This window comes from Ostrinia furnacalis, unplaced genomic scaffold, assembly GCF_004193835.3.
Source record: "Ostrinia furnacalis isolate ACB-3 unplaced genomic scaffold, ASM419383v2 OfSCF7477, whole genome shotgun sequence".
Taxonomy (NCBI): domain Eukaryota; kingdom Metazoa; phylum Arthropoda; class Insecta; order Lepidoptera; family Crambidae; genus Ostrinia; species Ostrinia furnacalis.
This window is the reverse complement of record NW_021137716.1, coordinates 269,683-293,861: the sequence shown is the minus strand read 5'-3', so window position 1 is coordinate 293,861 and position 24,179 is coordinate 269,683. Positions and strand designations below refer to the sequence as shown.

General features: G+C 38.9%; 2 protein-coding genes across 2 annotated transcripts in view; both read left to right on the top strand.

The window, feature by feature from the left end:
* The window catches only part of LOC114364861 (GATOR complex protein NPRL2), a 66,082-nt gene that overhangs the window by 14,790 nt on the left and 27,113 nt on the right, over positions 1 to 24,179 (top strand). The gene's annotated exons all lie outside the window — the stretch shown is intronic.
* Positions 938 to 5,644, top strand: LOC114364862 (uncharacterized). The gene is made up of 2 exons (XM_028321199.1): positions 938 to 1,384; positions 1,469 to 5,644. Exons 1-2 carry the CDS (start codon positions 1,342 to 1,344, stop codon positions 1,900 to 1,902), a joined length of 477 nt encoding a protein of 158 aa, XP_028177000.1. The 5' UTR covers positions 938 to 1,341; the 3' UTR covers positions 1,903 to 5,644.

Below are 24,179 nucleotides of genomic sequence, written 5' to 3'. Positions count from 1 at the left end.
ATTCTGATGTGCTGTCTGTACTAGTTGTTTATCTAATAGGTGTACTCTTAAATGATAGGGTTTATAGCTCCTTTTGTGCCATAAGTGTTCATGCCGCACACACTCACACGTAACGCTCATAGGAATACGCCATTTTGTGGGGGTGTAAGGGAGAGAGGAGGGGTATGCTGTATTATTGATACTCTATCACTGGCTCATAAATCTATCGAGCTGTCTGGCCGGGCCGCGCTTCCCGCGCATGCCCGGCGGACAGCGCCAAGCCCGGGCCGGTGCCGCAGTCGGATCGTACCCTGCCTCGAGCTCAGTTGCATCGGTCACTAATGGCAGATATTCATTAAAAAATTATAAACCAGTGTCTCGTTGGCAGCCGCAAGTGATAGTGCTCAAAACCGCAAATCAAAGACTAGTATGTTCAATCCCAAAGTAATACGAAACTAAAATTCGTGTGACATTAGTGTAGATTTTGAAGAAAAGTGCAAAAAATCGTTCGTGAATAAATAAAGTAAATAAATAAATAATCAAATATTTAAACTCGGAAGATTCTAGTTGCACAAATTGAGCCAGCAGTGTTACGTTTCTTTTTTTACATTTGAGTTTTTTCCATTAACCTCATCGATCTCCAGAAACCCACCCAGATTGCATCCCGCCCCACCCCCGGCTTCCTCCCACTGCATCCTACCCCCACCTCGTCCCTCCCTGCCAGATCTACCTGGCCCGGCAATCAATAACGCATCCCGCACTTTATACCCATGTGCAGTATGACACTGCCTGCGCCACCGAAACTTCAATCTTATTTCAATAAGAACACAACAATAATCATTATAATAGTAATGTGAAAGTTTACACAGATCAGTGAAAATAATAATAGCTAAGAAACATCCTACACAGTCTCTAAAAGATGTGCAACACTTAGTTCCTGTCACTATGTAAGCAATTATTTATTGATTTTTTTATACTATATTAATTTTAACATCAAGCTTGGCGAAATTAATACCGCTGGCGTTGTTTTTTTATTATTGTTATGAATTTTATAGATCACCGGTTGATTCTTATTACACACTCCCGTTTTTTAGAGGTGCATGGAAAAATAACAAATCATTGAATTGTCTAATCGTATGGTGCTTTGTTAAGACAACCCTTTTTTAATGAGAAAATATTATACTCACTTTGATAAATTTAAAAACCATTCTTCCGTACTTAAAACTAGTGGTCCGCACGGCTAGAAAAAGATTGCCCTTCCCAATACATTCCTTCCTTATTTCGAATTAATTTCACGTGTATCAGTGTTTTATCAATTAGTCTCAACAACGTAAAATCTATTAATTTTGAAGCAATAAAAATATGACCACCCAAAATTCTTCCTCAGAAGATAATGAATTAGAAGGTAATAATACAATTATGGTTTTGAATTTAGTCCAACCTTGACAAATGTAACCTATTATTAAGCATGATGTTTATTATTTTTCAGACGACTGCTACGCATTCGTAATGGACGAACATATCTTGCGACGCGAGCTGCGTCAGGTAGAAGCTGCTTTCTTGCAGAACTGCCGGACACAAGCGCTGGGCATATATGGATCGAACTATCAGCGAAGCATTCGCAACAAAGATGTAGAGTCAGACCAAGAGAAGCAATCTCACAAGCAAAAGCTTTTGAGATCTCCGTCTTCATTTCGCTCGCCACCGCGGTCTCAGTCGCCCTTGTCGTCGGGGCCCAAATCGCCCTCGCAAATACGTTCGGCTTCGCCCGGATTTGGTAGTTCGCCGGAGGACTCCAGCGACTTCAGCGAGGAAGACACGGACCGTTCAAACTCACCAATAATACGCGACGAGAAAATGTCTAGCGACGAAAACGAGCAAGAAACTCACGATTCTGAGAAACCTGTATTTCGATCGCTCTAAACTGACCTCCGAGAATGCTGCACGACACAATGACGAACACGCTAACGCACGAAGATTAACTTGATCGGCTCTTGTTTACGGTTTCTATATGTTTAGAGGAGTCTTCGATTATATCCAACGAAGATCCTCCCGTACTCGTAGTATAATAATATGTGTGGCGAGGAACCAGTCCTTAATATCTAATAAATTCAATATTAAGTGTTACATATTATAATTCATAATGACAAGTGGCATGTCATGGCGCGTCATCCGAAGGGAGAATAAAACGGTGTAATCAGTATTCGATAAAACTTTTGGATTGTCAAGATCTGGGAGATGGAAACCGAGCGTTTGGTGCGAAGTGGTGGTGGACGGCTCTACTGAGATCCTGGGTTCACTGAATGCAGCGGATTAATGTGGAAGAGTGATGATGTTGAACGTTGCCTAGTGACATGTTTTGACGCGTCGTTATGGGGACAAGAGAACTAAACTTTAGGTTAAGTGTTTATAGTGCCATGTGACACTGATACAGTAGTGAAAATTTAAAATAGTGATTAAGGTTTATTAATCACGTATAATATTATATTCTTATCTTCTACATTAAAAATATATGAACTATATACACATTTCTTAATGGAAGGGGGTTTTGAGTGAGAAGTGTGTTTCTTCAGTAATGTCTCAACCCCAGTAGGCTTAAGTGGACTTGTAACAACACTAATTAGAAGTGTTTCTTATATAAAAATCAATGTTGTTAATTTTACATAAAATATTTTAAGCCTGTTTTGGAGTCATGCTTACGGAAATTATATTTTAATTAAGTTCATTTGGCGAAATCAGATCTGTTACCGGTTGAAAACCTTTATAAGGCATTGACAGTGTAGTTGCATTTCGAACCTTATCCTGTTAAATTGAGGTCGAAAAACAATGAACATGTTAAAACTTGCTACGTCTTATAAAGAGTTAAAGTTGAAATTGATATTATATTATTGCTCTTATCAGAATCGCGTCTCCGCTCCTGAATTCTTTGCGAGTGAGGATGACAGATTGAAAAAAGCTATCAAAATTGCAACCTTTCATTAGCGACAGGTAACTCCGGTCTAAACTTTGGCATATTCTCCAAAACCTAGCCACGCGCAGCTGTCATCGTCAACCGCAAGGGTGCAAATCTATTCGTTCGTAAGAATATTTGTAATGCCATTGTAACTTTACAACAGTAACATAATAATGTGCACTTGATGAACTATTTTCGTTAAAATCGTTAACCCAGAAGCAAGAATGAACAATCGCAACACACGAGTCGGTCGTACAACTCGGCAGATGGACGCGCTCATGTAAGAATCGCCAATCACCTCTCTCGGCACTCGCGGGCGGTCCGTGTGAAGATGGCTCTTCTGAACATCAAGACCTGACTATGGTCACCAGGTGGTAGTACTGTATAATTCCTCAGTGCCAGTACGTCTGGGTGGGTACCACCGCTCTGCCTCATACAGTCAGCGTCAAATAGTTCGTGGCACCCCGAACAAGCCAAAAAGTTCGCAAAACGGCTTTGTTAACAACGTATTAAAGTTGTGTTTTGATGTTACGAACTATTTGATGCTCACTGTACCAGTTTCGGTTGCACGCTCTTGTGGACAGGCACCGACCGGCAGGGTAGCCAGGCACGACAGCTAACATCTGAATCTGTCTCAGTTGGTCAACATCTGGATTGTAACCACTACGAAGTGGTCATGAAACTAGTAATAGTTTCATTTTTTAATTTTGTTCTTGTAGTTCAGACTTGATGTCTAAGTAGTTTCAAAAGGGTGAGAGAGAGGTACAGTGCAGCGGTTCATGAAGTCAGCGTTATTATTTTTTCCATTAAACTTCTCTATACAGTCTGTTAATTCTATAAACTATTTCCACTATACCTTTGGCGCAAGTGGTTTCTCCAAAACACAATGGCATTGCACGTGTTTTAACGCGAGTAGGCTATAGTATAGTTAGTTGCATATAATATATCCTTTTGTAAACAGTCTTACAATGAAAGTTTATCATATTTGAAATACTTACCAGAGTGATTTGTATTTGTATTTTTCGACTGCTATTTAAAACAAAGACAGACTTTTGTGATAACTGATTTACAACTGTTTTAGCAAAGAATTTATGTTTATTTTGCATTTTAAAATTGTATCAATCATAATGTTTCTTATATTGCATTTATTGGTAGTATTAAGCGACAGAGTCATATGGACTCCTAGGTAAGAAATGATTAAGCCTATAATAGGCCATATATTTAGATTAGTCATCCCACTGCAGGCTCTAGCCTTGCCAAAATTGGGGAGTCCGATATTTCAATGCCAGAAGTAGTTTGTGAGCCTGGGCAGCTTAGTTGTAAGAATTATGTGACAGGACTTGGACTGATACCATGCAATGTAATGCAAAGAAATGTAGTTTGTATAATATACCTGGAAGTGGTGCCAAGAACGAAGTGGGACGTTGTGGAACAGTTTTTTCAAGTGTAGTGTCTATTTAACGGATAAACGATTCTACAGCCGATTCGATGGACATATTAGTAGTTTTGTAGTTTTAGAAAAATGTAGTTTTAAGGTTCGCATCGCAAAGATGTTTGAAAGCGCGCATCAGCAATAAGCAGTGGCAACTATGCGGGGTATGAAGTATTCGCCCGCGGTATGAAGCTTGCATCGGAGCGGGGGTAGGGGTCGCGGGCTGTCCCCGCCGACGCGCCGCGGCAAGTTGGTTCCGAGGCAACGCAGTGACAGGATAGGCCGTTCGTCTACCCCGTTGGAAATGACAACCTTTTCGATCAATCAATTAGTTAAACGCCCGTTGAACACTTGTTTGAATTATTACATTTTGAACCAATGTTCAACGTGTGTTTAAACGTTTGGTAATAAGACCTCCAATATTTTAATGCTGATACTGTCTAAGGGTGTGCGTGTAATTGGGTGGCTTCTCGGCGCGGTCGCCTGTTGCTGAAACTAGCACCGTGCATTGTAGCGCTGCTAGTACAATTTCGATAGAGCGGGTGTATTGACGATTGATGATATACTACCTACCCGCATTACGCAGCGCTGCTCTGAATTTACATGTAACAACCAAACGGCGCGCGAGCGACCGTATCAGGAACCCGCTGAATGCGGCGGGCGCCCTTTAAGTACCTACTTAAACTCAATCAATGGTTGTATTTTTCAAAATTCTTGTTGTAATTCTCTTTACCATCCTGTCGCTGTTAATAACGGAACCAACGGACTACACGGTCGCGGTGTGAGAGCGGTCGCGACACTGCAGCGGCCCCGCCGAACCAACTCGCTCGTGGAGTGGCCGACAAAATAATGTGGCATTGTTTTATTAAGGTTATATACGTCTCAATACGTATTTTGTTAGTCCTAAGGATCTCTATTATGCTCAGTAGTCATTTCCTTGTATTGTAATAGCAAAACCACATACTTGAAACCAAAATTGAGAACTATCAACGTAACAAATTATAATAGTGTTTATATTCCGATATTATGCATGCATTTAATCACATTATTTGATAGTTTTAAGGATTAAAAGATCCTAATAATCCAGTATATTAACCTATTTGTAGTCTTATACTACTTATTTATTCAAATTATTGTATTAATAGTTAAGGATATATTATAATGAGAAAGCTGCCCAGCAGCGCGGCATATTGTTGTCTTTGCAGCTGCCCAGGGCTCTGGTATAATTATATTGTAGGATTTAGCAGCTGTTTGCAGCTGAGCTGCTTATCACTATTCACCGCATGTGCTAAGCGATAGTAGATAGTCTAATATATACTGTCTCAGTATATCTGGAGTACACAGAGCCCCGATTACGGTAACTTTTAACGTCTACAATCCAGACACGCTTCATCGATTCTGCGATACGATTGGTCAAAACAGCTGACGTACGCTGTTTACCTACGCTGGCGTACGTCAGCTGTTTTGACCAATCGTATTGCAGAATCAGAAACGCGTCTGGATTGGAGACGTTAAAAAATACCGTCATCGGGGCTCAGTAAGGTGCCGCCGCACTTCGATGTGGGAGCACGTGACTTGGTCTTTCGCCTCACTATAGTCGCGAGTGTGCCCGGCCCTTATGCTCTCATGCGCACAAGCGCTGGTGTGTACCTATGTACCCTTGCATTTCATACACTACTCAAGTTGCGCTTGATGTGTAGATTTGAGTCAACATAAATTTCAATTGATATTTGGTAAATTTGAAAAGGATTTAATGTAATTTTATAAAGCAGGCGTTCACAGAAAAAATCTATTTACGAAGGCATTGGGAGCCTCAAGCCCATACATAGATGCGTACGTTTCTCAGTAATGCATAACTTCATGGTCATCTGTATCTATAACAAGAAATGTAAACCATTGGTCAATATCGGGAGTTCAAGCCAGTGCAAAACTTTTGGCAATAGGGTCAAAGCAAGATAGATTGTTCCCGACAGCTCATAACTCCTGTTCACTGTGTAATAAACAGCTTCAGTATACAAAAGTCAAGCGCAATTTGGGATGTATCATTATATTTACTCAATTTTTAGATAAGACAATTACATGTTACTCTACCTTAGATAAGTATATTATAAATCTGTGGTTTATGGTCTCCACAGTGCTGGCAATTAGGTTAAATAAATCGCGGGTCGCATTGGTCGCAGACTAATATGTATCTTAATCAAAATATAATAAGGTTTACTGTTTCTATAGCACAAATATATTTTGTGACTTTAGACATCTGTATGTCATGATTATTAAGAATTAGAATTTAGGACCTTGTAAAAGTGGGAATATGCATGAAAATGTATTGACACTTTATACAATTATATTAATCGGAGTATACCAACTAAGAATTTATTAATATAGAAAAGTATTAATCTCTTAAAATAAGTACTTGTGTCAACTAATAGCGCCAGTGTAATCTCTCACTTTCGAGACGATGCACATCTATACCTATTCTTGTATTTCACATATCGACTTGATTATCCCTACTGAAATAATTTTCGAAATTAACAATTTGGCAAGAATTTGGATATTTAAGTATTTTTTTAAACTCTAAACTAATTATTGCATATTCCCTTTTAAAAAAACTCAAACTGTATTTTTTCTATCTTAAGTATTAACATGTGAGACTGTAAAACAAAATCCTATGTAGTTTTCGAAAGATCCTTTTAAGTCCGCACCTAACGGGCGAATATATCAAATCATTTTTTGGAGCTTATCTTTGGTCCCAAACTATGTTATATTTTGTGAGATCCCCTTTTCAACTTTATACGTACTATGATGAATGTACTATGTGTATTTCGGTGTAATTTAGTAAATGTTGTGATAAATATTCAGTTGTTGTTTTATTGCTACTTTAAATTATCAGTCAAAGGCCCGTATTACGAAACGACGCTAAAAACTAGATCCATGTGTTTTGTTTTGTTGCACTTTTATATTTATAACTCACAATCGTGGGTAGAATTTAAGATGATTGTGTTTTGAGAGTATAGTTTTTAATACGGACTTTTAGCCATCATCATTAAAAGCTTTGACAGACGGCAGATGTCGTTGATGTCATCCATCCACCGAACTCCTGTAAAAATCTTAAAACCAAAAGCATAGCGATTGTTTTAATTAACATAGTCGTATCAAAATGTTCACACAAATGCTCTATTAATACATTACACAGAGATTTAAAACACTTTATATGGATGAAACTGATTCTTCAGAGCTGTAAGTAGCAAATATTATCTAAACAATAAGTATCTAGCTCACACCAGTACACCTTACTGAAGAAATAGCTAACAATAGTGACGTGAGTAACTGCTGTTCTTCGTAGCTGCCTTAAACTAGAATACTAGGGCACTATTTAAGTTGTGAGCCTCGACAACATAACGTGTTGTTAGACGACATCTGATACTTTTAATGAAAAGTTTGACATTTTTGACTACAACCTTATTCAAAACTTTTTATCATTTGAGCACGTTTTGTATTATTAACATTGAATTGAAAATTATCTTGACTACAAAAACATGGAATTGACTTGCGGAAATTTTCGCGCGAAGATTTATTATGACTTTCGACGTGGTTAATCAATACAAAACTGAAGCGGTCAGCTAAATTTCACTTTTGGTGATAAAGATCTATCCTTTACCATTGTAAAACGCTAGATTAAGAAGTATAATATTTTATGTCATTGGCTCACCAGTGAACTTTGCGAAAGTCGTCCAAAATGACTAATTGTGGCGGAAAACATTGATGTTGTCAGAAAAATGGAAGAAAAACCTCGTCATGTGATATATCGTAGGATTGAGATAACCCTAGGCATTAATTCCACTAGCAGTAATAAAATATTGTATGACCATATTATGGTTAATACGTTTTTTTCTCACTGGATGTCACAAAATTTTTCAAACGCTCAATAGGACACTTGTGTCGTTTAGTCCTTGGAATAGTTTGATAAATACGTTTAAAAAGCTTTAAAAGCCGTTTTTAAAATTGTGACAGTTGACGAATTAAGGATCTATGCATAATAATCCTGAAAATAAACAGCTATCGACTATGGAGGTGTTTTAAGATGAACCAATTCCAACAAAAGTCCCATGCGGTCGGAACACTTTGAAACTTACGGTCGCCTATTTTTCCGAAATATCCGATTATGTGACTAAAACGTCACTAGAGAAATTTAGAATGGTTAATTCTTAATAGTAAACAGCCACTTTTTTTCCAAAAGTCTTCAGTTTAATAAGGGGAACTGACCAGCATAGTCGAATCGCCATTCGTGACGAAAATGTGAGCTTTTACACGTCTCGTCAAACAACTGACTATTTGAACACTCAAAATATGAAATAAACAGGTCCAACGCTACAAAATTCTTGCTTGGAATCTAAACACTTCTTTTGGTACCCGTATATTAAAATTAAATGCGTGAACAGCGATTTATGTAGCCAGAAGCAACTGTCGGTGCGGTCGAAAACCATGCTTTGGAGGTGCCTCAAGCTGAGTGGAAAAAATGATATGAAAAGTATTTCGAACACAGTAAAAAGTACATAAATCATGAAAGACAATACCAATAAACGCAATCAATACAATTTTAATAATAAATAACTTTGTTTTCATAGTTAGGCTCACAACTTAAATAGTGTCCCACGTACTAGAATAGGATCAGCGTGGAAAGTGTAGGGAAACTCCTATTTGTCTCTGGTAAATTAGTGAGGGTCGTGCTCCTGCCTAGATCCCAGCTCGGTGTCTCAAGACCAAAGTCTTTGACCAGTGTGTGTTGCCAGTGATGGTATATGGATCTGAAACGTGGTCGCTCACTATGGGCCTCATAAGAAGGCTCAAGGTCACCCAAAGGGCAATGGAGCGAGCTATGCTCGGAGAAATGAGGAGATCCGCAGGAGAACCAAAGTGACCGACATAGCTCGCAGAATTGCTAAAATCAAGTGGTAGTGGCGGAGCATATAGCTCATAGAGACGATGGCCGTTGGGGCAGAAAAGTTCTCGAGTGGCGACCACGGGCTGGAAGACGTAGTGTGGGCAGGCCTCCTACCAGGTGAACCAACGATCTGGTGAAGTTCGTGGGAAGAGCCTGGATGCGGGCAGCGCTGGACCGTTCATTGTGGAAAACCTTGGAGGAGACCTATCCCCTGGGACGACTCAACCTACACTGTTTGGGTTTCACTGGAGGACAAATTGAAAATATTGGCTGTGCAAAGGTACATGAGCTAATAGCGCTACTATGGAACACGGACTGAGTCCGTGGGTCTCTGTCAAATGGTTAAAGCGGAGGGAAAGAAAGGTGGGATTAGTCCCGATAAAATAAATAAAAATAAAATGTTTTGGACCTCTTAAGTTGTTCGGTGTATCATAGTTTGTGAGCCAATAAAACCCAACCAGTGAAGATAGAGTCCTGAAGATAACTGACTGTCTAGAACCTGTGACGAATTTAATCAGATAAATACAGATCAAAATTCAAGTAACATGAGGTTCATGGAAATGAAAGATGCAAATGGATTGTAAGTAAAGAGTAACCAAGAGTCGCTGAAGTCGAGTGAGAGAGTTGCTGCTGCAGATCACTTGAAAACTTAGGGGCCAAGAATCAAACCACACATGACCAGAGGGTCTTACCAGCTCTCAGGAACTAAGCTTTGTGCAAAGTCGATGCCCACAGCAATGAGACAGTACCCAATGAAATGCTTATTCCCTTTCCTGTTCTTGTTTCCTTTCGTCCACTGCTGGACAGTGGTCTTCTTTAAAGGTATCCTTCAAATAAGTATTTCATTCGCAAGTTGTGTGACGCTAGAATATTTTGTAGGACAAATAGTATGATGTCAAACATAATGGAGAAAAGGCTACCAACACTATATTAGTAATGTCCTTCTTGATAGATACGATAGTAGTGATAGTGAGATGCAGCTCATCAGAATAATTTAAACAGCAACACAACATCCAAACTTAATTTAACCACCCTGTGTAGCTTCCGCTAATAGAATTAAGTTAGTATTGTTGAGTAAGTCCAATATTTACAGTTTACAAAGAGGTCATCATCATCATCATTTAAGCCACAGGACGTCCACTGCTGACCGTACTACGAGTAGGTCAAAGAGAGATCACTACGTAAATTACAATCAAGTAAAAGTGTGTTATTATGCCTATTACTACTTACGAATTACAATAGTAAAAAGAAACCCCATTCCAATAGCATACCTATCTGTATTGCAATTCACATTCGCCTGCATTCTGCAGCAAATCGGTACCGATGCGTTACTACTGCGCATGGCTGAGTCCTCACCCCATAGACTCCCACCGACCCCCCGAGGCTCCCTGTCTGGTACATTATGTGCCTGCCTGCAATGCGGCACATAGTTCGCGCATGCACTCTGCAGTTCGATAATTCGTTCCCTACTGCGCATGACAGGTCTCACACCATAAACTATGTATAAGCCACCCACCACCACTAACCAGATTGGTGGTGGAAGTTTCCAACGCCTACCCACTCCGCCCTACTCGCATACCATTTTCGTACCCAATGTTGTTATCTAAAAATCGGCACTTAGGTGGATTGATATGATTTAAGATCCGTATTTTTGGCACTGTCTTGTGCTCAAGTTCTTAAAAAGATCGCTTAATGATAGAGAGGGATGGTAGAGCGCAAAAATTAGCATTTTAGGACATAGCAATTATAGCAAGTTTCCTGGCTGGCTAAACACTGGATGAGCTAGAAAGATAATGTGTACTACATACATTACTACAATAAGAAAAGTTAAATAGTAGCTTTGATAAAATTAAGCTTTCAATACTTTCAGATTAGGCGACACACTTGAAAAATCACTCTTTGCCTATGTTAGCGCGATGTAGGATTGTATGGCGATACGCGTATAGTATGGAACTCTAGTAACAGCGACATCTGTCGTGTCTGTCTAGAAACACATTGTAACGGTACTCAGCGTTGCGTTTATAGTGTAGATGTCGCCTCGAAGCTAGACTGAATATTTTTGTCTGGTGTAGGTGACTAGGAGTAGTGCAGATAGGTGGCGTTATTACCAGTGGTTTCACTGAATTCCAAAGAGCACAACCAGGCTGAAACGCTTTTATTGCGTTTGAATGTTTTCATATTGTATGGAAGATAATTTAGTACCCTCCGAATAGATGGCGTTTTTACTTGTTTTGGCTACTAGCAATATTTTCAGCGCCAATAGGTTGTAAAAGCAGGTCAGGCAATCTGTTCTTTATGTTAGAGGACATAGCAAGCAACCTCATAATAGATGGCGCTTTTAGTTGTTTTTGGGTATTCTAGCAAAGGACCCGGAGGGTTTAAATTAGTAATTTACGACAAATTAGTAATTTAGAACACTAGGTTCTTTAAACAAAACTAGCGGCCTGCTCCGGCTTCGCACAGGTGGATATAGGTATTTAACTAACACTCTTTTCATCAGAAAAAAACTAAGATTCTAATGGTGAAAGAAATTTTAATTGGTTCAGTAGTTTCGGAGCCTATTCAATACAAACTACATATTTTCTTTTGGTTTCCTACGATGATTCCCAGCTAGCTGATCCAAAACTAGTGCGTTTAAACGGAACTATCACACATCCTTGTAAATAAAAAAGAAATGAAGTCGAGTCAGGCATGTCAGCAGTGTTTAACTGTGCCATTTTATGTCGTGGTGATAGAAGCTATTTTGTATAAAAAAATATTAATATCGTGTCCCTGAACACTACATTTTTTAGAATGGGTCCGTCGCACATGCTCACTATCATTAGTTTACTATAATACAAAGCAAAAACTACCAAATATTTTGTAATAATTAATTCCAGGGTAATCGGTTAAGGTAAGTAAAATTGGATTTTGTGGGTGCAATAATCTTGGTGTAGAAATAAAATAATTTGTCTACCAGGATGATATTGTTATAAGTTAATATATTCCAATAAAATTATGTAAGCTTGGCGAATTCACATTAACAGCATGGCGAATTTTTAAAGTTTGTCAATATATATTAAGTATGTTTCGTTAGTACCGCAATTATTTATTAGTTAAACATACTTTTTCTCATAGGTCGTAAAAGTAAGGTAGGTACCGAACGATGTAAGATAAACAAATGTTATGGACGAAGCAGTGATGATAGAAGTGCGATTTACCAACAAACTATCCACCCGCTCCCGCAACCGACTTTCAAGTATTATTATCTCGCTCTCTCACGTATTCCACGCATTACAATAATTACTTGTATGAAAATGACACTAAACTTGTGAGTGTCACGCATGCTGGACAACCTCGCGTCCGTCCGCACGATATTAAAAACACCCTTACATCAATACACATCAATATGACGCGCGTTCGCTGGCTCCAGAATCCCAGACTAATTCAGTACATAGACTTTTCGCATCTCAGTCACTTTGATGACAAATGAAATGTGTCTCTTTCAAATGCTACAGTACACTCGGAGTTTCCCACCACTCCGGAACCATTATAGATTTTGATGTCCAGAAAATGACTATTTCGAAGGCTAGCAATAAATGAACCAACCGCAATTACCCATCACTGGAACCAACAAACATTGTATTGAAAAATGAAATGGGTCTATTTCCATAGCTAGGCTATGAATAATGCAGCAGTTGCTGGAACCAACAAAGATTTTAGTGACACAAAATGTCTTATGCCGAGGGCTATCAATTAATGAATCAGTTGGAATTTCCCATGACTGGAGCCATCATTTCTAGGGGGAAATTTCCGCCTGCTGCGATGCGCGCGCTGCAACTAGTCGGCCTAGTTTAGTCGTCAGCAATGAGCACTAGTCTTCCAACAAAGTAGATAGCCTTAGGACGTCAGCTATGTCCAGCAGGCTTGTGCGTGTCTCTGTGTCTAGTTGTCTTCGTGTATGGTAGACTAGTTGCTGGTGAGATGTGCCCACGCTCTGACTACTACGGTAATATTTCTGTCATTTTATCTGATCACCATGAAATATTAATTAATTTGACATAGAATGTTTAACGCTTTATACTTTAGGATATTTGTGTCAGTTTTTCAATTGCAATTTTTCAAACAGTTGGTAAATTGTAACCCATGTAATAAAGGCTGGGTTTGAATAATAAGTCAACTTTTAAAACAATCTTATTGTCATAAAACTTGGCCTTACTTCGTGAATCTGTCTTCCGAGAATTTTCTAGAGATCTGCTCTATATTTATAGGGTATACCGTATTTAACCTTATTACTTTTTTGGAAAAATTCCATATACAGACGGAACCAGGGCAGATTCTGTACAATTGGTGCAAGTGTTACTTGGTACTTGCCACGTATAAAAGTAGTATCCACCCCTTTCCCCCCCTTTTACGTTCTACTTTCGCTATACCCGTTGACCTGGATCAATGCTGCATACATTTTTAGTGACTTAGCAAGTACTTAGCGTGCGCAGTGATTCATACATAACTGAAGGCTTTTTCTTGGCAATTTTGATCTTTTAACTGAGAGACAGAGCATGTCACTCAACCATCTCCTTAACTTTCTGCCAGGACGCACAAGTATTTGAGTAGCTAAAGTTGCCCCAGAAAGATACTGCCTCTCAGATTCGATTTTATTGATTGAGTTTTATTGGGGGCACGTAATGCATAATTAAGGGGTTGCAGTAGTGGGGAAAACCATACACTAGGGTGCGCGCGCTGCAACTAGGTCTAGTTTAGAACATAACTGTCACTCCTTAGTCTTCCTACAGAGTAGACAGCCTTAGGACGTCCGCTACGTCCAGCGGCTTGTGCGTACGCGCCTAGTCTTCATGTGACAGATCAAGTTGCTGGGGAAATGTTCCAAGAGTCAAATACTAAGGTTCAATAGTTTCGTTAATAATAATTGTTAGTTAATGCATATCTTATGTTCAAACGTTGGTGAATGTCAATTTTTACGTCAAATTAAAGAAAAACGTGTTATTTTTTACCACAAGATTACAGCCATAATTTCCTCGAGGATTTACTATTTTTACTAATCATCGGCACAACTTATAAATAACCCATTCCTACCTACTGCTTTGGGGAATTTCCGTCCAATCACCTGGATCGATTAAATGGCCGTTACGCTGAGTGTTCTATTTTTAAAATGTGCACTACTTGTGCTGTGCTACTTGTTGCTTCTAGCAGTAACCACCCCTTTCCAGCGCCCCCCTCCCCATTGCTACTTCCGTCTAGTCGCTCGCCAGGTGACTTGCATTTCTCCGCCTCACTGACCGCCTGGGTTGGTAGCTCCACCCAGTCCCGACCAACTACAGTCGGGCGAAGAGGCGCGACGTGACAAAATCTTATCGAAGATTTTAGGCGACAAGAGTATAAATCGTAGGCTATCGTCTAAAATACATAAGCTTATCGTGGCGCGCATCCCTCTAAGCAACGCAGTTATCTACTTTTGTGTTTTTTATTAATTTGAGCACTCAAGAACGTGGAAAGGCTCAAAGTAAACAAATTGATGAAATAGATTTACACTCCTGACACAATCATATTTAACTTAACTGGAGGCATTGGCAGAGATATGAGTGATTTTAAACTTTCATGGTCACTAACAAAAATTATTATTGACGGGATTGCTACCATGTACCTTCATATGAGTGATTTGTTTACGACAAAACTATTACTTTAAAAATACAATAAAGGATGATGGGCACAAATGTATGGAAAGTGGTACCCGCTCCAATAGCCATAACCAATATATATTTTAAAAGGCCTTTAGATGTAGGAAAATGTCTGCTATGGGGCCAGTTCTAATTCGCGTTTTGAAAGCAGTAATTCCACTAAGTATTATAATGAAAGTATAACACAATCATCCATGTATACGAGCATGTATTATGACTACAGTCTATTAATATAACTAAAAGAAGCATTGAAAAGGAAAGGATTATACCTACGATGAACTACCCAAGCTATTAGCCGTTTATTCGCTTTCATCATCATCATCATGATCATTTTAGCCATAGGACGTCCAGTTGAACATAGGCCTCCCCCAATGATTTCCACAATGGCCGGTTGGTGGCGGCCTGCATCCAGCGCCTTCCCGCTACCTTTATGAGGTCGTCGGTCCATCTTGTGAGTGGACTTATTGGGTCTTGTGGGTTTATTCGCTTTAGCAACTCATAATAAAACCCTTAAGAAGTAATAAAACTTTAACCCCTTTATTAATAAAAGTTACACCCTAGTTAAACTCTGGCTTAAATTGTCATTTGGTATGGAAATGTCATTTTAATCCAAGGTTCTTCCTAGGTCTAATTTTTATTAATAAGGGGGTAGTACTTCTTATAAAAATATTTATTTCACAATTATCCCCATCAATAATTATAGAGTTAAGGAAGGATGCTGGAGCAGTAAACCCTTCCTGCCTCGCATAACCTAAGTACCATACGATGGACACGTATGATTCTTCTTCTTCCTCGGTCACTCACTGATGAGGATCGCGACCACAGATAGTGTTCCTCCACAGACTGCGGTCATAAGCTGTGTGGACCGCACGATGCAAGCTCCCGCCCACCGTCTTGCTCACCGCGTCTGACCATCTCGTCGGTGCCCTGCCCCGAGCGCGTCCCCCTTCACACAAAAAGTATCTTTATCTTCGAACGCAACCAGATCTGAGGCTGGTGGCCATAGTAAATGTTGTTCGTCTTGGTAAGACCTTTCAAATGACACTACAAACATAACTATTGGAGCCGGGTACCATTCTGCAAAAAAGTATGTATATCTTCGTACACAACCAGATCTGAGGCTGGTGGTCATAGTAAAAGTTGTTCATCTTGGTAAGACCTTTCAAACGATACTAGACACATATCTATTGGAGCCGGGTACCATTTTGCCCATTGTCCTTTCTTACACGAAAGAAACATTTGTGTTTCTACTGAAAAGCAGTAATTTTAAACATGATATTATGTATAAAAAATAATCAACCCCTTGTGGCTTCTCTGATTTCCCCGCTCGCAAATTGGGGTGGCTGGGATGTCGAATACGCATGTCCATTACATGAATCAATAACAAACGGAGCCCCTACTCTGACAGACTCGGCCGTTTCGGGTCGCTAATAAGTTTCTCCCTCGCTAACATCAACATCCTATAGTATCTGATTGAGATTTATAGAGACGAGTCTATCGTTTGCCTCGACACACCTATATTGTATTGCGAAGTAGACCCCTTCATGCGCGCGCAATTTATGCAGGCAAAAGCACTCTACAGTAATTATTTCTCTCAGTTCGTATTTTGTATACGCCGCTTCAGTTGTGACTATTTCAAGATTCGTGTAGTTTAACAAAGAATAACGCAGTGAATTTGTATAGAATATTTACAGTGCAGTGTCCACATTGCAGTGATTTATTGATCGTGAAACTGAGTCAAAATCAACCGAGGCTCATGGCCCTCCGACGCGATAAACTCGCACCACCAGCTGAAAAAGAATCAATTACATCGCCTTCGAGTGAAATGCAACAGCCTAAAGTCAGTAAAACTCAACTCGCGCCACCATTTAGAAAATCAATTTCTTCAAGTGAATTGCAAAAGCTGAAAGTCGAACTTTCTGATATAAAAATGCAACAACTTTATCTCAAAAGGCTAGTAGCACATCTAAAGGAACAAACTAGCCAACGTTCAGCAGAACTGCAACAGAACACTGAAAGCCAACGGTCAGCATCAGCAGAACAGCAACAAAAAGGTGAAAGTCAACGTTCAGCATCAGCAGAACAGCAGCAGAACGCTGAAAGCCAACGGTCAGCATCAGCAGAACAGCAACCAAAAGGTGAAAGCCAACGTTCAGCATCAGCAGAACAGCAACAGAACGCTGAAAGCCAACGGTCAGCATCAGCAGAACTGCAACAAAACGGTGAAATCCAACGGTCAGCATCAGCAGAACTGCAACAAAACGGTGAAATCCAACGGTCAGCATCAGCAGAACAGCCACAAAACGGTGAAAACCAACGGTCAGAATCAACACACCAGCAACAAAACGGTGAAAGCCAAATCGGTGAAACTAAACACCCAGCAATACTAGATGAAATATTGAATGAAGTGAAAGAGGTTTTGAATGAATTTAAATCTTCAAAAGCTTCTATCGAAGCAAATCTTCGGTCTTCAATACTCAATGAAGTTAGAACGGTTTGTGATGAGAGGTTATTGGATATAAAGAAGCAGATCGATGAGTTTAGGAAGGAATCGTGTTTGAAAAAAGAACTTCGACCAATAATCTCTGAATTAAAACAAGTAAAAAAAAATGTACAACAACTCATAGAAAAAAACCGTTTGTACCAGGAGAATATATCTGAAGAAGAGAATTATCGGGAATTACTACTTAAGGGAGTAGAGAAAATGGAATCAATGTTACGCCAAATTCATAAACAAAACGAGGAAATTCAGATAATGGAAGAGTTTTTGAGAAAAGAATTAGATCAATATGAGCATTTTGCAGAAGTCATCGCATTGGGCACTGACGAAGATTTTCAAAGAGAAGTCATTTGTACTCTAAATGACATAAGATGTAGAGTGACCCAGTTAATTATTGAGATGGAGAATAGAAACATTGTAGAAAGCTTAGATTAAGAAATACAACCGCAAGAATAAGAGAAAGCGATGCAGTTAAGATAGAAACGGATAAACTAACATAAGCAGTGAAAAAGTTTATTAATTAATTTATAATACAAATTTAAAAAAATACAAGCTCATACAACTGTCTTTTTTGGTTAGTGGATTTGTTTTTATTAATAATGTTTTAAGAAGTCAATTACGCTCAGAAGTCTTATTAAAACTTATATTAATTGCCCGGCTTTTAGAAGTACATACTATAAACTGTTATAATTTTCCTTATATGGACATTGTGCAATTTAGGTTAAGTACCTATTTTATCTAGTCGTATAATATTCTTATGCCCGTTTTCACCATCAATCCCTCCTTTTTAAGTGAGCCATATGTAAACAAAATTCCTGTTATTTGTTACCATAGGGGTCACTTAAAATATATGGATTGATGGTGAAAACGGGCATTAATCTATTAATCGTTCGTAATAAGAATCTTCTAAATGTGAACATTAATCATTAGATATAGGTGTAAAAGAAAATTAGTATTACTGTAGTGACTGAGTTTCTTGCTGCTTCTTCTCAGCACTGGCCCATTTTGCGAAGCAGTGGTAGATTTTAAAGATATAGATGTTTGGGCATTTTATACGTATCCATAGTCGTAAAATATATACTATAAGTATCTTCTATGTGTGATTTAAACTTAAGACTGTGTTTTGTAAACTGTGTACCTATTTTAATAAGTGTATTTTGTCTTGAACTTTGTATTGAATTAATAAATAAATATTAACAAAAATGTGTTGTTTACATAATATTGAACACATCACACACAACAGCCATAAGGAAGTTACATGGATAGGTGAAGGTTAAAACTAATCCCGTCCCCCATCACTAGTTATAATAGTGGTGGGTGGGTTCTACGCAGTCTCTGCAGTCAAAACAGCTTCAGTAGTTAAATACAACCATTAAAGAAATACATATCATGAATTTTCAATATTTACTTTCTGTTTGAAAACGCTTTTTTGTAAAGGCATGCGTCTTTGATAAAATTTCAGTAGTATTCCATGCTATCCCGACACCCTAACCACACACCAATACACTCCTCCCTACATTTTCCGATCGCAATCAATACTGGCTAGAGACCCCCGCGAAACTCTGTAACAACTACATATATTATTATCTTTAAAACTCATTTATTTCTGTAAGTAGGCTTTAAAAAAGCACTTTATCTTTACCTTTACTTACTTTCTCACTCACTTGCCTGCATCCTATAATAGCTTAAAGGAGACAAATAGAGATGAATATATCAAAATCCCGTTGTATGGTATTACTTACTATCCATACTCCATAGCTTTTACTTTGTGAATTCAATATTAATTGTTAGGTAAACTTTAATGCACTGCCTTCTTCAATGTTTCTCCAGTATTATTCAGCTACTGCTAATTTTACTATATCCTACCTAGTCATCATGACACATGCTGAGCGGTTACCATTTAGTTCTTATAACATTGTTCAACCTACTTATAATTTTAAACTGTGTTATTTTATGTTACGAACCAAAAAATATTTTTCATTATTTCCGATATTGTTTTTTTTTTTCAATATAACCGTTGATATTTGCTTATGATTTCGACTCCTCATCTAACTTGTGTAGCAACCCGCGACCTTTAATCGCTCCCCTTATTTATTGATTTTCCGCTCTTTACAAGTCCCCTCCCGCCCGTCTAGACACCTCATCCCGCCCGGGCCCAGCATCCCAAATAATCCCGATACAATATCACTTGTCCTTGAAGGACTTATTTCTAAAAACTTGATTGATGAAGAAAATTCCCTTAAAGAAAGAGCGAGAGATTCGCTTAAAGTTTTTGATTCGAATTCAAATCGGCTAGACGTAGTGCGAAATAAGGTTTTCTATCATTTCAACTCTATATACTTTGTACACCAAGTGGCCCTTGTTAGCGCGATGTAGGATTGTATGGCATTATGCATGTAGTATGAAACTTTAGTAACAGCGCCATCTGGTATGTCTAGCTTGAATCACATTGTATCGATAGGACTCTATGTTGCATTTGCAGTGTAGATGTCGCTTTGAGGTAAGAGTGACGATGTTTAGGCAAATGAGGTGGCTAGAAGTAATGCAGATAGGTCGCATTGCCTATGTCACCGCGATGCAGGATTGTATGGCAAAACGCGTGTAGTATGAAACTCTAGTAACAGCTCCATCTGGTATGTCTAGCTCGAATCACATTGTATCGATAGGTACTCTGTGTTGCATTTGCAGTGTAGATGTCGCTTTGAAGCTAGGCTAGCTAGTAGTGCAGATAGGTGGCGTTATAACCATGTTCGCTCACTAAGTCACGGAAAGCACAACCAGCCTGAAACGTTGTTATTGCGGTAGATAATTTAACAACCTCTTGCTAGATGGCGCCTAAAATGGTAATTCGGCGAACTAGCAAAAATAGGTGGCAAAAGCATACTATGTTTCTGATCAGACTTCCCATAATTTACCTACGTGTTCTTCGATAAAATTTAATGGACGAAAGTTATCATATCACAGTTTATTGCAAACAATATGAAAAAAATGACATGTAAAGCTCCCGGGTTTTTTAGTAAAAGTAATGGGACTTCTGGTCCGAAATAATTAAAATATTAAGTGCAATGGGCATAATGTGAGTAGATATTTAATATCACGTTCTGATCCCTCAACCCTTCCAAAAGGCTTGCCTTTGTTTGTCACCTGTCATCCGCTTTGCAATGGAGGGAAGTCGAACCTTAATTTCGAACTGCTCCTATGTTCTTCTGATTAATTTCGTTGCGGGTCCAATGACATTTTAACTTTCCCCCGGGACATGCTCGACCTTCTTTGGTTGGGTTTTTGTGGCGGTCAAGCTGTAGATCCTGGCTACACAGGATTTGCAGTGGTGGGAACGAGAGGTGGGAATAGTCCCTTCCAAAAGGCTGGCCCGGGTCGCGCTCGTGTGTCGCAATCAATACTGGATGCGCGCGCTGCATCTAGACATAATCAGTGCATCTAGACTGTTCGGACGGGGCGTCGATCAGTCTTCAGCTTCTCTTGCTACCGTAACGTCGTCTCTTTATTTTTTGCTTTTGTTTTTTTGTGCAATGTCTCAGCGGTTACAATGAAATGGCGGCAACGGTAAGTTTTTTATAATCCTCAAGTTAGTAACGCACATTTTTAAATTTTTTAAACTCATATCTACGAGTATTCTTTGTAAATATTTTAAACAACTTTTTTACTTTGATTAACTTCTAATCTAAACTTTGAAGTTGCATTTTATTAGCTCCACCCATCTTGCTCATTCTTCGGGATTTATGTACTTCTTAGTTCCATTTCCCTGCTTTGTCTCGCTCGCACACTCGGTGTTTCGTGCTATGACCCCGCCCCCCGCACATCTTGCACCCTGCCCGGGCCGCTCCACTAGATTTTGAGGTTGCTCGATCGGATGCGCGCGCTGCATCTTGGCCATCTAAATGCCCTGGAATATTCGAAAGGGCGTTGGTCAAACTTAAGCTTTTGTTTGGACTTGTACTTATGACATATTTTGACTTTCTATTTGTGTTCCAATCAAAGGAGGCCGCAAGTTAGTTTAAATTATTAATTTATTTTATATTCTCTTAAGATTTTTTTGACTAATTAATTTAATAATAATATCCTTGGACGACTTCCATAGCGTTCTACTCTATAATTCAATTCAATACTTTCAAATTAGATAGTTTTCTATGGATACCAGACAAATAATTATGTAGATACAATGCTTTCATCATCGTTCTTTGCGAATCTTACGCTCGCTAAATTATATGGGTAACTAATTCACTCTTTTATTCTTTGTATTTGGTTCCATTTCCCTTTGTCTCGCTGCATGCGTGCTCGACCCCACCCCCTCGGCCCCCTTGCACCACCCCCTCGGCCGCAGATGCGCGCGCTGCATCTAGCAAATCGATAATAGACTAGAACATTCGGCTAGGGCGTTGGTCAGTCCCCAGCTTCTGTTACTACCATAAAGATGTGTCTCTAGTTTTGCTTATTATTTTCTTTAGTGCAGTGTCCAATCAAATGGCGGCTACAGTAAGTTCTTTTTATCCTTACCTATTATGCCCGAGAGTTTTTCAACCGACTTCAAAAAAGGAGGAGGTTCTCAATTCGACCCGTATGTTTTTTTTTTCTATGTTTGTTACGCGATAACTCCGCCAATTATGAACCGATTTGAACAAATCTTTTTTCGGCGTATAGGTAATACCTCAAGGGTGGTCCCATTTAAATTTAATAATAAAAAAAACAACCCCCAAGGGTGGAAAATTGGGGATGAACTTTTTTATACGCAATATCTCCGCCGATTATACCAATTTGAACGATTATTTTTTTGTTGAATAGGTATTATCAAAAGGGTGGTTTCATGCGAATTTGAAGAAAATATTTCACCCCCAAGGGTGGAAAATTGGGGCAAACTTTACATGTTTCATAATCTTGGCACCGACTCCAGAAGTATCAATCATGGTATACCTACATAAATATTAATAATTCGTCCTAACAAATAAGTAGGTAATTAGTAATTATTTTTCTACGTTTTAGTGTAAGTTTTTTGGAGTCGGTTTTTTTTTTTTTATAAAATGTTACTTATTCTTTTTTCAACTTTAGTTTTTTTCAAAACTTGTTGCAACCTTTAAGCTCCTCCCATCGTGCTACCCGTATCTACTACCTGCTTGCTTCCGTTTCTTCGTCTTTTCTTTGTTTCGCTTGCTGCTCTCTTTCATGCTCGACCATACAACCCACCCCACCCCCTCCATCTTGCCCTCTCCTCCACTCCCATGGTAGCCTCGTGCACTATTCCCGTTTCGGCCGGGTCTTTATTCGATACTTGATGCGCGCAATGCATTAAAGCGAATAAATAAATAATTAAAACTGAAAACAATATTTTAAAGAGAAACTACAAATGCATATAAGTTACCTGCTAATTATTTTGCGAAAAGAATTCAATAGTGTCCAATTCCATTGATCCTACTTAAAGATTTTTTAACATATTCCCTTGTCATACATATTTATTTGTAACAAATAAGTAGGAAATAATTCTTACTATCTTAAAAGTAAAAGGATTTTATCTGTTTTATCCTCAATCTGATCCGCAAACTGAGCTTGTCATACATTTCCGGAGTTTGAGCAAATGAACCAATTTAATTAAAAAAGCGCCTCCTAAATCGGCAGGATCTTCTCCTCACCTTTATTTACTTGGTGGATCCTTAATCTGACCCCTAGACATGAGCTTTGCCCGGGACAGAGGTTTGTTGCCCCACCCCGCCTCACCTGTCTCTACCCCGCTCCACTCCGAGTAATCAATACAGACGCGCCATCTAGACTTGGCGTGGGCGCTAGTTGTTGATGTGGAAGCTTATTTTGAAGGCATCTTTTATTTCATATTGTGTTGCTACCAATTTATCTATGTAGGTAAAGTAGTCAGTGTATATTTTTTAGTTTTTAATATTCTTAGGATAAGTTTAAGAATGAAAGAAAAACGTTTATTTGGTACAAAAAATAAAATTAAACAATTTGAAAGAAATGAGTACATACCTATGTTGTTAGAACCAACATAGCAAATATGCTACATATTATGTTGAGCTTTGTTGGGGACGGGGTTAGTTGCCCTACCCCGCTTCACCTGTCTCTACCGCGCTCCGCTCCGTCCGAGTGATCAATACAGGTCGCGCGCCCCACGTTTTATCGGCGCGCCCTAGATTTGGCTAGGGCGCTAGTTCTCGGCGCGAACGGTTATTTTGAATAACGCATTTTATTGAATATTAAATTCCTTTCAATTTATCAACGAAAATATCTATGGTATCAGTGTATGGTTATTAGTTCGTTGTAATATTTACATGATTAGTGTGTGATGTTTTTAAAATGGTGAGTTGTTTTCCATGATTGTGAATTGTGAAGTTATATATTGTGTGTTTAAATACTTAAGTAAATTATGACTGTTTTGCAGAAGTTTGCGGAAAGTTAAGACAGTTTTAAGATGAAGACGCTTGTCCTGTACTCCTCGATAAGACACGTCGAGCTTCGCCACCGTAGCCGGAAACTTGTTTATTACTTTTAGAAGGGGTGAGAGTACGTCGTCCGTCTTTCATCGAGTGCAGAGACATAGATGCGCAAATCTGAAAGAACTAATAGTTATTGAATCAATCTGTATAGAAATGATGACATTATGAGTACCTAACTGCTGATTTAACCAAGAGAAGAAAATGAGTTAGCTTGCTTCGCTCTTTAGTGGAGGATCACAA

What these genes read in the sequence shown, in the direction of transcription:
- LOC114364862 (XM_028321199.1), top strand. Translation starts at nt 1,342, where the DNA reads ATGACCACCCAAAATTCTTCCTCAGAAGATAATGAATTAGAAG. An exon ending in AGAAGATAATGAATTAGAAG is followed by an intron (nt 1,385 to 1,468) that starts GTAATAATACAA and finishes ATTATTTTTCAG; the next exon opens with ACGACTGCTACGCATTCGTA.